Source organism: Lagenorhynchus albirostris, chromosome 4 (assembly GCF_949774975.1).
Source record: "Lagenorhynchus albirostris chromosome 4, mLagAlb1.1, whole genome shotgun sequence".
NCBI classification, from domain to species: Eukaryota; Metazoa; Chordata; class Mammalia; order Artiodactyla; family Delphinidae; genus Lagenorhynchus; species Lagenorhynchus albirostris.
Genome location: NC_083098.1, coordinates 17901298 through 17916690, shown reverse-complemented (window position 1 = coordinate 17916690; position 15393 = coordinate 17901298). Strand labels below are relative to the sequence as shown.

Below are 15393 nucleotides of genomic sequence, written 5' to 3'. Positions count from 1 at the left end.
ATAATGCTTTTTAAAGTGACATGTTATGTGTTTTGAATATTTATTTATTTATTTATTTATATTTTATATAAATAATATATAAAATAATATTTTATAATATTTTATTTATATTATTATTTATTTATTTTATTTATTTTCCCTGAATTTAAGATTTGCCCAACTTTTAATTTTAAAGCAACAAGATATTCTCTCACAGCTTAAATAACATCTTACCACATTCTTTCACCATGCTGTTACACATAAATATGTATTTTCTTCTGTCATTGAAATTACAAAGCTTAAGACAAATTTCTACTGAAATAATTCCAAATTCCCTTAATAGTTGTTTTTCCCTCTGGCAGCCCCCAGGCATACGTCAGAGAAAATTAAGTGGAGCAATTTATTTTAATCTTGCATTGTTCTAGACAAAAAAAAAAAGTGATTTAACAAAATACACAATAACAATGCAATTTTGGTTTTCTTTATTGCTTCTATTTTTAGATAAACTAAAAACCACTGCATTTTCTTAGATTTCTGGGTGGCTACTCTTGCTTTACCCTGAATGGAAAGGGAACTTTTCTCAGAAAGATGGGTTGTTAGGTAAGGAAGACATGGTCTCTGCCAAATGCTCTGAACAACAGAATTTAGAATGATTTCTCGTATTACGTTTATGAAAATGAAAGAAAACAAACACTCATTGTTGTCATTTACTGAATAAGGAGGATACTTAAAACCTCAGCGATTTTAGTGTTTTGAAAGATAACCAAAAGGGAATTCAGGGCTTCCCTGGTGGCGCAGTGGTTGAGAGTCCTCCTGCCGATGCAGGGGACACGGGTTCGTGCCCCGGTCCAGGAAGATCCCACATGCCGCGGAGCGGCTGGGCCCGTGAGCCATGGCCGCTGAGCCTGCGCGTCCGGAGCCTGTGCTCCGCATCGGGAGAGGCCACAGCAGTGAGAGGCCCGCGCACCGCAAAACAAACAAACAAAACACAAAAGGGAATTCAAAGTCTTTATGAACCACATGCCATTAGGCCTAATTACCTGCTCTGTTGTCCTTCTCTAGAACTGGTTAGCACTTCTGATTTTGCTGGTGAATCTAAGGGGGGTTTAACTTTGGGTGGCCTGCCAGTCTCTGCTGCTAGTTCCGCTGAGGCTTTTCTTCTGACGGGAGTTAACAAGTTTATCTCAGCCAGTTCAGCATGAATCAAAGCTGAGACCCACTCCTTTTCTGATTTAAAAAAAGAGAGGGGCATGAAGGTTGTAATTATCATGTTGGCTAGAAACACAGGATTAGTTCTTTTACTCAGCACTCCAGTGTGAAAGGTAATCTGTTTTCTGGGTAGGCACCTACGTGTGAGTTAAATTTTCTGTAGAAAAGGTGATTCACATCAACCTAATTTCTGTTGACCTGTGATATTGTATCACTCTCAGAGTACTCACTGGCGTACTTGTCCCTGAGTGGCAGTGGAATACATTTAAAATATTGAGTATAAAACCCAGACTACAGGCCACTGCCAAATAAAAACAAATAAAGATACCTATAAAAAGTATTAGTACCATGCGATCTCATTAAAATAAAGACTAATAGTTAAATAATAAATAGTTTTAAGCATCTCAACAAAGATATATACCAAAGTAGTACTAAAGTGATGTCCGTGATAATTTTATTATTTTTCCTCTTTTATTATTTTTTTCTGGTTGATTTGTTTTTCACCCCCAAATAAGCACTCAATACTTGTGTAAATTTTTAAAATTTATATTCTTAAAAAGGAAAAAAAAAAGAATAACTAAAAACTCCTTATCCCCAAATACTTCTCAATTGCCTGCCAAGTAATCTTCCTGAGGTAAGGTACTGTCTCCAAAGTACTCCCCATTTAAAAACATTAGTCTGTTCCTAACACATTGGTATTTCCTAACATTGATTACTGCAGTGATTTTCAAAGAGTGGTCCCCAGACCAGGCTTATCAGTGTCACCTGGGAACTTGTTAGAAATGTCAATTCTCAGACTCCACTCACCTCAGTTTTGCCTCAGTCAGTCTGATGACCAGCTAGGTCTGAGGTTAGCTGCTCTATGCTATTTATGGTTATCTCACTTGGGATTGGCATGTGCTTTCATGGAACAGGTCAGAAGAGCCTAAAGGAGGCTGGGAGTTGACTGACTTGATGGTTTTGGTGAGGAATTGGCAGAGCTGTTAGAATCTGGAATTTGGAAGGCTGTGCTACCGCCATCCACATAAAAGGAGGGAAACAGGCTGTATTCAGGGGTCACAGGAGGCCAGAAGATATGCTCAGGGAGAGCCTGGGTGTGCGGACGCAGGAGGAAAAGCACAAACCAGCTCTGGACACAAGTGTTTCACATCACCCGAAGAAGTTCAGTTTGGGGCATACCAGATTGTGGGTCATTGTATGACCAGCTTGTGTGCAGTTGGATATACAGGACTCTGATACTGAAACATTAGGGAAATAATACTGCAACCTTGTCTTTGCAAATCCAAGGCAGAAAACTTCAGACATTGGCACATTCCTAGTTTCTGACAATAAACTGAGCTCAGTGTTCACAAATGCTTACTCTCACCTTTGGAACTTGCATGGAGCAGCCACTGTAGAACTTCTGCCAGAGAATCAGTACGTAGAATGTTACAGATCTTTTCCAGAACCTGACAGAGAACGTTAGAGTTACATAGTGAGCAAGGTTTGTAAGGTTTCCTTTACCTACTTCACAATCTCATCTTCCCAAATGTCACTCTGTACATGATGCTCAAGTCGATTGGGATTTTAGCTTGGGAGCCAGATTTCAAACAGGAAAAAAACATCTTCAGTACAAGTACATTTGACCCTGCAAGGCAGGGTTAGGGGCGCCGACCCTCCAAGCAGTCGAAAATCCAGCTATAACTTAGAGCCAGCCCTCCATACAGGTGGTCCCTCCATATTCGCAGTTCCACATCCACAGATTGAACCAACCACAGATCATGTAGTACTATCATATTTATTATTGAAAATAATCCATGTATAAGTGGACCCACACAGTTCAAACTTGTGTTGTTCAAGGGTCAACTGTGATAGTTTAGGTTAGGCGATGCAGTTTTGTTTTGTTTGTTCAGTACTAACATCTTCTGGAGGAGCAATTCACTTTTCTTCTCTTTCGGAATTGATACTTTCCCACTGCAGCATGGGGTTCTTCCAGTCACAGAACTGCCCCATCTGTACTTCTCCTCTCTATAGTGAGTGAATCTAGCTGAATTCATCATTGTTCCTCAGTCCCCTGAACACAGTGATTGGCCCAATAGGATAGGAATACAATTACCTCTAGTCTATCAGAATCCTTCGTTGACTTCTTAATCTGGAGTTAAGGGCTGAGTGTGGATGACAGAGGAGATATATGAAATAATTCTAATAAAAATGGACTATAATAAGGCATTAAAGTCCAAAGTATTAAGCACATGTAGATGTTTCTAGTTTTACCCTAAATTGTGTCTGTTCTTGGAATTTAGACATATCTGAAATCCAAACCTGTCTCCTGAACTTCGGTCCTATATATCCATCTGCCTACCAGACGTATCTACTTAGACATACTGTAGGTATTTTGAACCCCAAATATCTAAAGCTAAACCCAGCTTTCTCTTCATAAAACCTGCTCCAAACTTGCTGTTTCTCCTGGTTCCCCTATCTCAGTGGACACACCAGCATACATTGAACATATGTCCAAGCAAGACCCTGGGATTCACACTGGACAACTCCCTTGTCCTTTTCTACAACATACTACCAACAAGTTCAGTAAATTCTTTCTTCTAAATATTTCTCAAATATCTCTATTTCTCTTTATCCCCACAGCCTTGACCCAGTCTAAACTATCATCAATTCTGCAACTGCAACATCCTTTTTCCTAGGCTTTCTGGCTGAAATCTTTTCTTAAAATACTATGAATTTAACAAATATCTGTGTCTATCATTGATCTAGGTGCTGGAGATATAGAATTTAAAGTAAAGGGCAGAAAAATCCACTGTCCTTTATTGAGCTTTGTTCTATTATTAAGATTCCTGTCCCCAATAATGCCTCATCCTAGAAGAGAACAAGTTAAATTTGCTCCTAATTTCACAATAAATCAGTGTCCATGGCAAAAATAGAAAAATAGCCCTGTGGTATTATATTATTCCCTAGGCCACTCTGCCTCTCATGATTTTGTCATCAATATGGTGATTGCACATCACTCCCAGCTTCTTCTAATTCACAGGTCACTCATTTACAACTTTGAAAGACTATAATTATCATTTTAGTGAGAGAAGATAGAATAAGTCCTCCTAGGAAACTTTCTCTTCATTGAGTTTTATTCTGGAAGCCAGTTAATGTATTGGTGGGTGAGTTTGATCTGTTGAAATTTGATTTTAGGGTTTGAGTGTAGGTCTAGGGTAGCCCCTACTGTGGGTTAGTATACCCTATTCTTTTTCTAAAGTGTGACCTTTCTGGGGTCTCAACTGCATTCCTGGTGTGTTCAGCAAGGTCTCTCTACTCTAGCAGATCAGAACTCCATCATCTTTAAGCAAAATGCTCCCTCCCATTAGCTCTCTTCTGCCAGGTCTCAGACTCTCATCCTGTGCACATACAGCTTTTATTGGGCTAAAGATTCAGGGAACCCGATACAGATTTCTGGAGCTCATTCTGTCCACAGATCCTTCTTCTTCAGTATCTTAATTTGCGAATTCCAGCCACTTCAGCATCCCCAAACACTAAACTCTGTTTTCTCTACCTAGTGAAGCTCTTACTCTCTGTTTGGGCTCCACTTCTCTGTGCCATGATTAGGAATGTGCCCCAGGAAGAAATCTGGGTTGAATGTGGAAATTATCCCAATTGTTTCACTTCCCTTATTGGTCATAAACCTGTGCTGTCTGGTGTCCAGTGCCTGGAAACAGTTTTTTGTTTGTTTGTTTGTTTCCCAGATATATTGCTGTTTACAGTTGGAGGCTAATGAACCTAATCTATCAGTTTGGAAGCAGAGTACCTTGCTGGAAATTTTCTTCCCCCTCCCAAATTAATTCTGCACATTATATCTAGAATGATTTTTCTAAAGTACAACTCTGACAATGTAATTCTTGTACTTACAAAGTAACTCAGCCCTTGGGATGAAATCTGGCCACCTCAATATAGCTTATAAAATACTTTATTATCTGGTTTCTGCTTAAGTCTCCAGCCCTGTCTTTTATAAACTTCTCCCTGCACTCTCTGCATCACCCATATCATTGCTTTTAGTTCCTTGAATAGATAGTGCTCTCACATCTTAGCATTTAGATATGAAGCTCTCTTCACTGGGAATGAGCTCTTCCATGCTTTTCTTCATTTTCTAATTATATCTTAAACATTCTTTGGATTCCTTTCTCCTTGAAGACTCTCTTAGCTCCAAATCTACTCCTATATGTCCTGACAACATCTGTACAATTCCTCTTTTTTTTTTTTTTGCGGTACGCGGGCCTCTCACTGTTCTTGTGGCCTCTCCCGTTGCGGAGCACAGGTTCCGGACGCGCAGGCTCAGCGGCCATGGCTCACGGGCCCAGCCGCTGTGCGGCATGTGGGATCTTCCCGGACCGGGGCACGAACCCGTGTCCCCTGCATCGGCAGGCGGACTCTCAACCACTGCGCCACCAGGGAAGCCCCCAGCTTTCTTTTGATTCCCATTTGCATGGAATACTTTTTCCATCCCCTCACTTTCAGTCTGTATGTGTCCCTAGGTCTGAAGTGGGTCTCTTGTAGACAACATATATGCGGGTCTTTATTTTGTATCCATTCAGCCAGTCTATATCTTTTGGTGGGAGCATTTAATCTGTTTACATTTAAGGTAATTATCGATATGTATGTTCCTATTACCATTTTCTTAATTGTTTTGGGTTTGTTTTTGTAGGTTTTTTTCCTTCTCTTGTGTTTCTTGCCTATAGAAGTTCCTTTAGCATTTGCTGTAAAGCTGGTTTGGTGGTGCTAAATTCTCTTAACTTTTGATTGTCTATAAACGTTTTAATTTCTCCATCAAATCTGAATGAGCTCCTTGCTGGGTAGAGTAATCTTGGTTTTAGCTTTTTCCCTTTGATCACTTTAAATATGTCCTGCCACTCCCTTCTGGCTTGCAGAGTTTCTGCTGAAAGATCAGTTGTTAACCTTATGGGGATTCCCTTGTATGTTATTTGTTGTTTTTCCCTTGCTGCTTTTAATATGTTTTCTTTGTATTTAATTTTTTATAGTTTGATTAATATGTGTCTTGGTGTGTTTCTCCTTGGATTTATCCTTTATGGGACTCTCTGTGCTTACCAGACTGGACTATTTCCTTTCCCATATTAGGGAAGTTTTCAACTATAATCTCTTCAAATATTTTCTCAGTCCCTTTCTTTTTCTCTTCTTCTTCTGGGACCCATATAATTCAAATGTTGGTGTGTTTAATGTTTTCCCAGAGGTCTCTAAGACTGTCCTCAATTCTTTTCATTCTTTTTTCTTTATTCTGCTCTGCAGTAGTTATTTCCACTATTTTATCTTCCAGGTCACTTATCCGTTCTTCTGCCTCAGTTATTCTGCTATTGATTCCTTCTAGAGAATTTTTAATTTCATTTATTGTGTTGTTCATCATTGTTTCTTTGCTCTTTAGTTCTTCTAGTTCCGTGTTAAACATTTCTTATATTTTCTCCATTCTATTTCCAAGATTTTGGATCATCTTTACTATCATTATTCTGAATTCTTTTTCAGGTAGACTGCCTATTTCCTCTTCATTTGTTTGGTCTGGTGGGTTTTTGCCTTGCTCCTTCACCTGCTGTGTGTTTCTCTGTCTTCTCATTTTGCTTAACTTACTGTGTTTAGGGTCTCCTTTTTGCAGGCTGCAGGTTCGTAGTTCCCATTGTTTCTGGTGTGTGTCCCCAGTGGCTAAGGTTGGTTTAGTGGGTTGTGTAGGCTTCCTGATGGTGGGGACTAGTGCCTGTGTTCTGGTGGATGAGGCTGGATCTTGTGTTTCTGGTGGGCAGGACAGTGTCCAATGGTGTGTTTTGGGGTGTCTGTGGACATGATTTTAGGCAGCCTCTCTGCTAATGGGTGGGATGTGTTCCTGTCTTGCTAGTTGTTTGGCATAGGGTCTCCAGCACTGTAGCTTGCTGGTTGTTGAGTGGAGCTGGGTCTTAGCGTTGAGATGGAAATCTCTGGAATAGCTTTCACCAACTGATATTACGTGGAGCGGGGAGGTCTCTGGTGGTCCATTGTCCTGAAGTTGGCTCTCCCACTTCAGAGGCACAGGCCTGATACTCGGCCAGAGCACCAAGACCCTGTCAGTCACACAGCCCAGAAGAAAAGGGAGAAAAAAGGAAAGAAAGAAAGAAAGAGAGAGAGAGAGAGAGAGAGAGAGAGAGAGAGAGAGAGAGAATAAAGTTATTAAAATAAGAAATAAAAAAATTTTAAAAATAGAAAACGATTAAAAAGTAATTATAAAAAGAAAAAAAAGTAGAAAGAAAGAAAGAGTAACCAGACCAAAAATCAAATCCACCAATGAAAACAGGTGCTAAAAACTATACTAAAAAAACAAACAAAAAACATGGCCAAACAGAACCCTAGGACAAATGGTAAAAGCAAAGCTATACAGACAATATCACACAAAGAAACATACACATACACACTCACAAAAAGAGAAAAAGGAAAATAAAAGTGTGTATATATATATATATATATATATACCTGTATATTAAAAAAAAGGGAACAGAGCAACCAAATCAATAAACAAATCTACCAATGATAATAAACTCTAAATACTAAACTAAGATAAACTTAAAAGCAGAAACCAGTCAGTTGCATACAGCAAACCCTAAGTCTACAGTTGCTCCCAAAGTCCACTGCATCAATTTGGGATGATTCGTTGTGTATTCAGGTATTCCACAGATGCAGGGTACATCAAGTTGATTGTGGAGCTTTAATCCGCTGCTCCTGAGGCTGCTGGCAGAGATTTCCCTTTCTCTTCTTTGTTCGCACAGCTCCTGGGGTCCAGCTTTGGATTTGGCCCCACCTCTGCATGTAGGTCACCTGAGGTTGTCTTTTCCCGCTCAGACAGGACGGGGTTATAAAGGAGCAACTGATTCAGAGGCTCTGGCTCACTCAGGCCGGGGGGAGGGAGGGGCACGGAGTGCGGGGCTGGCCTGCGGCGTCAGAGGCTGGCGTGACGTTGCACCAGCGTGAGGCGCGCCGTGCGTTCTCCCGGGGAAGTTGCCCCTGGATCCTGGGACCCTGGCCGTGGCGGGCTGCACAGGCTCCCCGGAAGAGGGGTGTGGACAGTGACCTGTGCTCGCACCCAGGCTTCTTGGTGGCGGCAGCAGCAGCCTTAGCGTCTCAGGCCCGTCTCTGGGGTCCGCGGTTTTAGCCGCGGCTCGCACCCGTCTCTGGAGCTCCTTTAAGCAGCGCTCTTAATCCCTCTCCTCGCGCACCAGGAAACAAAGAGGGAAGAAAAAGTCTCTTGCCTCTTCGGCAGGTCCATACTTTTCCCCGGACTCCCTCCCGGCTAGCCGTGGTGCACTAACCCCTTCAGGCTGTGTTCACGCCGCCAACCCCAGTCCTCTCCCTCTCCTTCCAACCGAAGCCCGAGCCTCAGCTCCCAGCCCCGCCCGCCCCGGCGGGTGAGCAGACAAGCCTCTCGGCCTGGTGAGTGCCGGTCGGCCCTGATCCTCTGTGCGGGAATCTCTCCGCTTTGCCCTCTGCACCCCTGTTACTGCGCTCTCCCCCGCAGCTCCAAAGCCTCCCCGCTTCGCCACCTGCAGTCTCCGCCCGCAAAGGGGCTTCTAGTGTGTGGAAAGCTTTCCGCCTTCTCGGCTCCCTCCCACTGGTGCAGGTCCCGTCCCTATCCTTTTGTCTCTGTTTATTCTTTTTTCTTTTGCCCTACCCAGGTACGTGGGGAGCTTCTTACCTTTTGGGAAGTCTGAGGTCTTCTGCCAGCGTTCAGTAGGTGTTCTGTAGGAATTGTTCCACGTGTAGATGTATTTCTGATGTATTTGTGGAGAGGAAGGTGATCTCCGCGTCTTACTCGTCCGCCATCTTGAAAGTCTCCCTCCCGAGTGCTTCTTAATTGTTTTCCTGGCTCTGAGAAGAGATGTTTCATTCATCAGAAGAAGCGCTATGCATTTGATGTTTAAGGGTTCATTAAAAAGGTTGAACCAGCATTCTCTGTCGTTTGCATATCCACATTAGATATTTCACAGATATTGAGAGGTTAGGGTTGATAGTTTATTTCTGACTTTTTGTTTAATGAAGGAAAAATTACTGTAGGGTGTGAATAGAGAAAAGGGGGAAATGAGCGTTGGTGTGCCCTTTTCAAAAAAGTTAGAGAATACCTAAACTTGTCGAAGGAATATATCAGGGTGGTTGGGTGGGTTTTTTGTTTGTTTGAGGGCAAGAGGGGATTCAAGGTTGTTTTCAAACTGATGTTGCTACTCCAACTCTACCAATTCCCTCAAAGAGATTTTTATTCCAGTCACAAGGTTAAAGTTCCATGTTCACCACTAGGTGGCGGCAACATGCCATCCACAGACTTGGCTGTGTCCAGGTCAGCTAGAGCATGAAGAGCCAGAATGGAGGCAGCAACTGCTGTGGTCAGTTTCCTAAACTAATAAACCCTTTAGAAGGTAAAACTCAATGAAGACTTATGTATAGCCCTTTCAAAAAGATACTGTTGATAAATTGGAACATCTGCTTCCACCAGTAGATTGCTTTCACTAGTGGAGTTGACATTCTACCTCTTGGATAAGCAGAATGAACAATTAAAATAATTTCTACAAAACTGTCTTACAGAAATGTGAGCTACCATTGACTCAAGTTATTATTTCAGGTTGACTACATTTAGAAACATGATTCTCAACCCTGGGTGTACCAATGAATTACTTGGGGATTTTTTTTCCCAGGAGGCTTTCCATATATATGGGTAGAATCCACCCTCTGTGATAGCACAATAAATATTTACTGAATGCATGAGTGAATAAAAGAATACATAGGACAGGTAGGGAGTTGATGAGAACAAAGGGTACTGCCAGACTCTTTTGGCTGGACCATGCACTGGCCTGGAGAAAGCACAGCAAAGCTCCCAGCAGTGACAGCCATGGTGCTTCCAGAAAAGTTGCAGTTTGGGTAGTTGCAATAACCCTGAAGGACCTGGACAGTAACAGACCTTGTCAAAAGTCGGTAGATTGAGAGTTTCCCCCAGAGAATACTGAGCTTATTAATATCTGGCACTAGGACTCTGTATCCAAGTTGGGAAAAACAGCTCATACGTCTAATCTATGGCTGGTAATCCTAGGGCAAATGTTAGCATCCTAGCCCTAAGATTTTCTAAGTATTTGCTTTCTTTGAAGGCTGATCAGATTGGTCCCTGGCTGGCTGTGGAGCAGAGGAGGGCCACAGGGTGTAGCACAGGGTGACCTCTGCCCAGGATAGTATCTTGCCCCTTGGGGTAAGGCTCAGAGTCCAGGCTGGATATCAGAAGCACCTGAGTAGGTCTGTAAAAATTCTGGAGCTCTGAAATAGTACCTGCAATTTGTTTTAAAAAGCCTTTCCTGGTAGGGTGATGCAGAGTCACGGGTGGAAAAAAAAAATCGCTGTGGAGCCAGGCCTCCAGCAAGATCTGCTCTGTAGCCAGAGGGTGCTGACTGTTCCTACAGCACTCAGCTGCCCTGTCCCCTGTTCACACTGGGTTCACACAAGGCCTGATTTCAGTACCTCCACCTTGGCCTGAAATGTTACAGTACTGAAGGCAGACCTGACAGCTCAGCTGCTCGTTTATGATCAGCTGGGCATCCTTTTTTTATTCTTAATAGCTGACATTAATGGAACAATTACGTGTATTCTAACTATCCTATGAGATAGAAACTACTATTATCCTTATTTCACAGATGAAAGAACTGAGTCTTACAGAGAAGTCTTGGATAGACCACAGAGCTTAGAAATGGCAGAATTGTGACCAGAACCCACTTGTTTGAAACCAAAGCTTCTGTTCAGCCAGACCTCCTCCAGAACACATTTCTGTGAGCTCTGATGGAAAGCCTCGTGGAGGAACCTGACTGATAATTATACACATATATATGTAATATAAACAAAATATTAGGAAGCTTGGAAGCAATACTAGTGGAAGTGTAATAACTATTGTATCATTTCTAGATCTAGCGGAAATAGATGCTACCTCCAAGCTGAATTATTGAGAAGAGTTTAATAGATGGTAAGGCTGTGGGCAGGATTTTTAAAAAGCAACAAACAAGAAGTGGTCTAGTACCCTGGAGTGAGTAAGGGGGCTCGGGGTGTTGGGAGGTGGGAGAGGGAGCATTTGCTGGAACCAGGAGAGAGACAGAGCTGCACAGAGAGGGCCCCTGACAGCGGCTGTGGCCTTTGCTACAGGGACCCACAGAGAAGCACCTGGGAAATAAATCCTCAACCCGACTCTTTACCTCTTCTTCTGCCTATGATCCCCCCCTTGGCCAAAACCCAGCCAGAAGGCAAGAGAGTCCATCAACGTATCCAATTAGTGAGCCTTCCCTGAGGACAGAGCAGGGTAGAGAGGGAAGCTTGGGGAGCAAACAGGTGATACCCAGAAGATCTGTATGAACTTAAAATATGTCTGTAGACATTTGGGTTGAAAAATGAAAAGTATTACACTCCAAAATAATGATCAGCAATCAAAAATAAACAAAATTATCCTAGCAAGTACCTATTACAATGTGCATTTTAATTACATTATCTTCTTCTAACTTTAAAACACCCCTTCAAAGACATGCCTCATTTACTGGGGCTCTGAAAAATGTGGTAACTTGGTCAAAGTATATGGGTAGTACCTGGCCAAGCTCAGTCTCTAACTCCAAAACCTATGATTTTTTTTTCACTCTAAAACACTGAAAATGAACCAAACTGAGTATGTATAAGCCAATCATTTTATCTAGAAAGACCTAAAAAGATGGGAAGAAAAAATATAGTAAATATTTTTTAGATGAATCATTAAGTTTTTATAATGGATCATTTAAATATAAAAAAATTATGTTGCTTAGTCTTATCTCATTTTTCTCTTTAAAAGGAACTATTCCAACCCCATGGTGCACTTGAAAAAGTTAATAATTTGTTTTTTCCGATGAATAATTTTAGATCCACCTAATTTGTTTTGTTGACTTTCACATCTCTACTGGGGTAGATGGAGAGAGGGAAGAAGCAGAAAATGCATTTACAGAGTGGTTGTGCTTTAGCATGACCTCAGGTTGGGCTTTTTGAACCAGGATTCAGAAAAAAAAAGAAAAAAAAATAGGGAAGGGAAGAGCCCCTGGGCATTGCTGAAGACTGTCACTTCAGGTGCCAAGGAGGCCATCTCCTATCCTTCTTTCATGTTGGCAGAAATGTGGCCATATCTCTGATTTTCAAGCATATTCTGATATAAAATATTCTGTTTCTCTCTTTCCATAAAGCACTGAAATGTTTCAGAAAATTCCTACATGAGTGTCCAAATTAAGCTTCTAAGATGAGGTCCGAAGTATTAAAGGGAGTGACATCGCCAGCATCAAAAGCAAACCCTTTATTAGACTGTGTTGATTTTTAATTAGGAAAATAAAATGCACTATATTTGGGGCATAATTAAACCGTTTATTTTTAAGTTAGAAGTTTTTTGTTTTGAAATAATCCAGGGCAAGTTGCAGACTTGTTCTCAGTTTAGTCCTCCCCCACGGGATTATAGCTCAGACTTCATTTAGCCACTAGCTTTTGCATGTTATGCAACCCTGGGTCTTCTTGTCAGTGAGGACTGCCATGCGGCTCCATCGTGTCACATACTGTCATTCCTTGGACCAGAAAAGAAAATCAGGGCCACAGTTCTGCATGTACCAGGGGAGAATCTCCCTTTGCAGTACGGTACACATACACCTGTGTGTGAAACCAGACTATTTTACTACCTGTTGGACCAAGGGCAGGTTATCTGAAATCTTCGATAGCCAGTTTTTTTAATGCCTTCCTCAAAGCGTCATTGTAAGTTTTCAATTAAAAAAGTCCACGTAAATTGATCATATATTAGTATCTGGCAGGTAGTAGGGTTACTTAAATATTAACTTTTGCCCCTATTTCCAGGGCTATCTCCCTAATATGCCCTAAAATAGCAAGCCATCTGGCATCTATTCTAATGGACTGTGGACCCATTCTGATTAATTGGTGCCCATGCCTTTCAGGTTTGATAAATATTCTGAATATTACATCTGTCCATTATGTTCCTCGTGCAGAATCTATTCCAAGTTATAGTGGCAAGCATTATAAGTTAATATATTATAAAATTATAAATTGGTATCTAGTTTATCAATTCTTCATGGGTGTGATTCATGTGAATCAGCCTTCAGAGTCTAATCAAACTTAGGCATACTAATAAAATCAAGTTTTTGAACTTGCAAAGCTGATAAGTTTCTAGACCAAAGATAACCTCGTCACACCACAGCATCCCATGGAGACAGGATTCAACATTCCCCTGGATCTACCCTCTAACCATCTTAACTGATAATGTAAAACATAAGGAGAGGGCTTCCCTGGTGGCGCAGTGGTTGAGAGTCCGCCTGCCGATGCAGGGGACACGGGTTCATGCCCCGGTCCGGGAAGATCCCACATGCCGCGGAGCGGCTGGGCCCGTGAGCCATGGCCGCTGAGCCTGCGCGTCCGGAGCCTGTGCTCCGCAACGAGAGAGGCCACAACGGTGGGAAGCCCGTGTACCGCAAAACAAACAAACAAAAGAACAAAAAAAACACAAGGCGAGGCTGGGCGGAGCAGCAGGCATGGAAATAGCTGATTCACTCTGAGTGCCACATTCTCATTGTGCCAGGAAGAGAGTTCCCTCTGAATATGGACTGGACTTTTGCAACGGAGAAGTGGTCTGCGCCTACTTCTGGTGCTAACATTCTGGAATCTTACTCCATGTTTTACCGAGATAAGTCCTGAGGGGAACTCTGGAAGCAAAGCGAGAACAAATCAATGAACCTGACTTAAGGCCATGCAGCGCATCCAGAGCCATCTTTGCCTCCTTTCAAGGCCATGATCCTGGCTTCTGGTCCTTAGGCAGCACGCTTCCCATTGTTGTGATGGTTTGTGGCTTGTCCTCTGCAAGAAACAATCCCTAGATCCACGTCAGTAATGAAGAACTGCTGGGCCTTGGTGCCTTGAAATTATTTTCAACTCGTCCTTAGCCAGATACATGGCAAAACCAATTTCCCTAACTGTTCTGTTTTTTCTTAAGGGGAGCTCAAGAGGGGCACAAAACAACTTGGATTTATACTTTTTCCACAATTCCTGATCTCCTTGAACGGAAATTCTCATCAACCAGCACGCTCGGCTGGTGAGCTGAGCACAATGGAGAGTTTATGTGGAGCAGATGTGAAGCCCTTGCCTTATAATGAAAAATCTGCTCTGGATTCTCTTCCTGGGCAGGGTTTGCATGGAGAAGAAAAGTTTTGAAACTGCCAAGCATCATCTCACACAGCAGTTCTGCACACCGGCACAGCACGCCTGAAAAAGGATTAGCAAAATCTTCACCTGTCAGGGTGCAGCCGCAGAAACCCCATCTCAACCCTGCTTTCCAGCTTGGCCCCATCCTGGCATGGCTTGGCATAGTGGAAAGATTAAAGGATGAGTTTCAGCTTGCAGCTGGTTGTTTGCCGTACCACCTGAGTTTGGAGTGTTTGAAAAAACAAAGATCAGAGTAAAACTCCACCCTTAAGGTTTGGTTTGCTAAGGCAGAACAAAAGTCACTGTGATTCTAGTGACTAGCAGTTGTATGCCATGGGGTACTACAATTGCATAACTATTTCTGCTATTAAGAATGATTCAGCAATAAACGGAGGTCCATTTCCCTGTGCACACAAAGGCTCTTTTCTTACTTTCTTAACCTTAGGGGTATCACTTACTGTAATTTTCATTTACTGAGTGTTCGACAGTTTAATGGGCACTTCTACTACACACAGTCCTTCACTTCGGCTTCACAACAAGCCCTTAAGTCAGTATAATTTCCTCTCATTGTGAAAATCAGAGCATTTAGTGTCTTTTCTTGAGCACTTCCCAGTCACTGATAGAGGTGACAGTCAAACCTTGCTCTCCTGACTCCACTAAGTATTCTCACTACCCTGCTGTCATTATGAGACTGGGTGATGCGAGTCCTGGCTGAGGTCCATGATAGAAGGCTGTTACTGAGAGTGAGGGATCAGAGCTGTGAGAGAGGAAGGCTGACAACCTGAAGCTAACGTGACCCTGTCCACCACACACACTCACATCACAGCACCTGTGTAGTGATGCAGGTGCACAGAGGGTGACCAGCTCAGCTCCATTTTATTTTTTAGATCAGGTGCTATAACGTGTCCTGGCTTTAGCACTGAAAAGCCTGTGACTTGGAAACCCCCTCAGTCATGGGCAAACCAGGACAGT

General features: G+C 42.4%; 1 protein-coding gene across 1 annotated transcript; it reads right to left on the bottom strand.

Annotated features, from left to right (window-relative positions):
• Positions 1-384: 384 nt before the first annotated feature.
• C4H4orf17 (chromosome 4 C4orf17 homolog) lies at positions 385-9150 on the bottom strand. The gene is made up of 4 exons (XM_060147489.1): positions 8888-9150; positions 2555-2636; positions 1020-1206; positions 385-400 (listed from the first exon to the last, which is right to left on the bottom strand). The coding sequence occupies exons 1-4, from the start codon at positions 9077-9079 to the stop codon at positions 385-387; spliced, it is 477 nt and encodes a 158-aa protein (XP_060003472.1). The 5' UTR covers positions 9080-9150.
• Positions 9151-15393: the final 6243 nt, after the last annotated feature.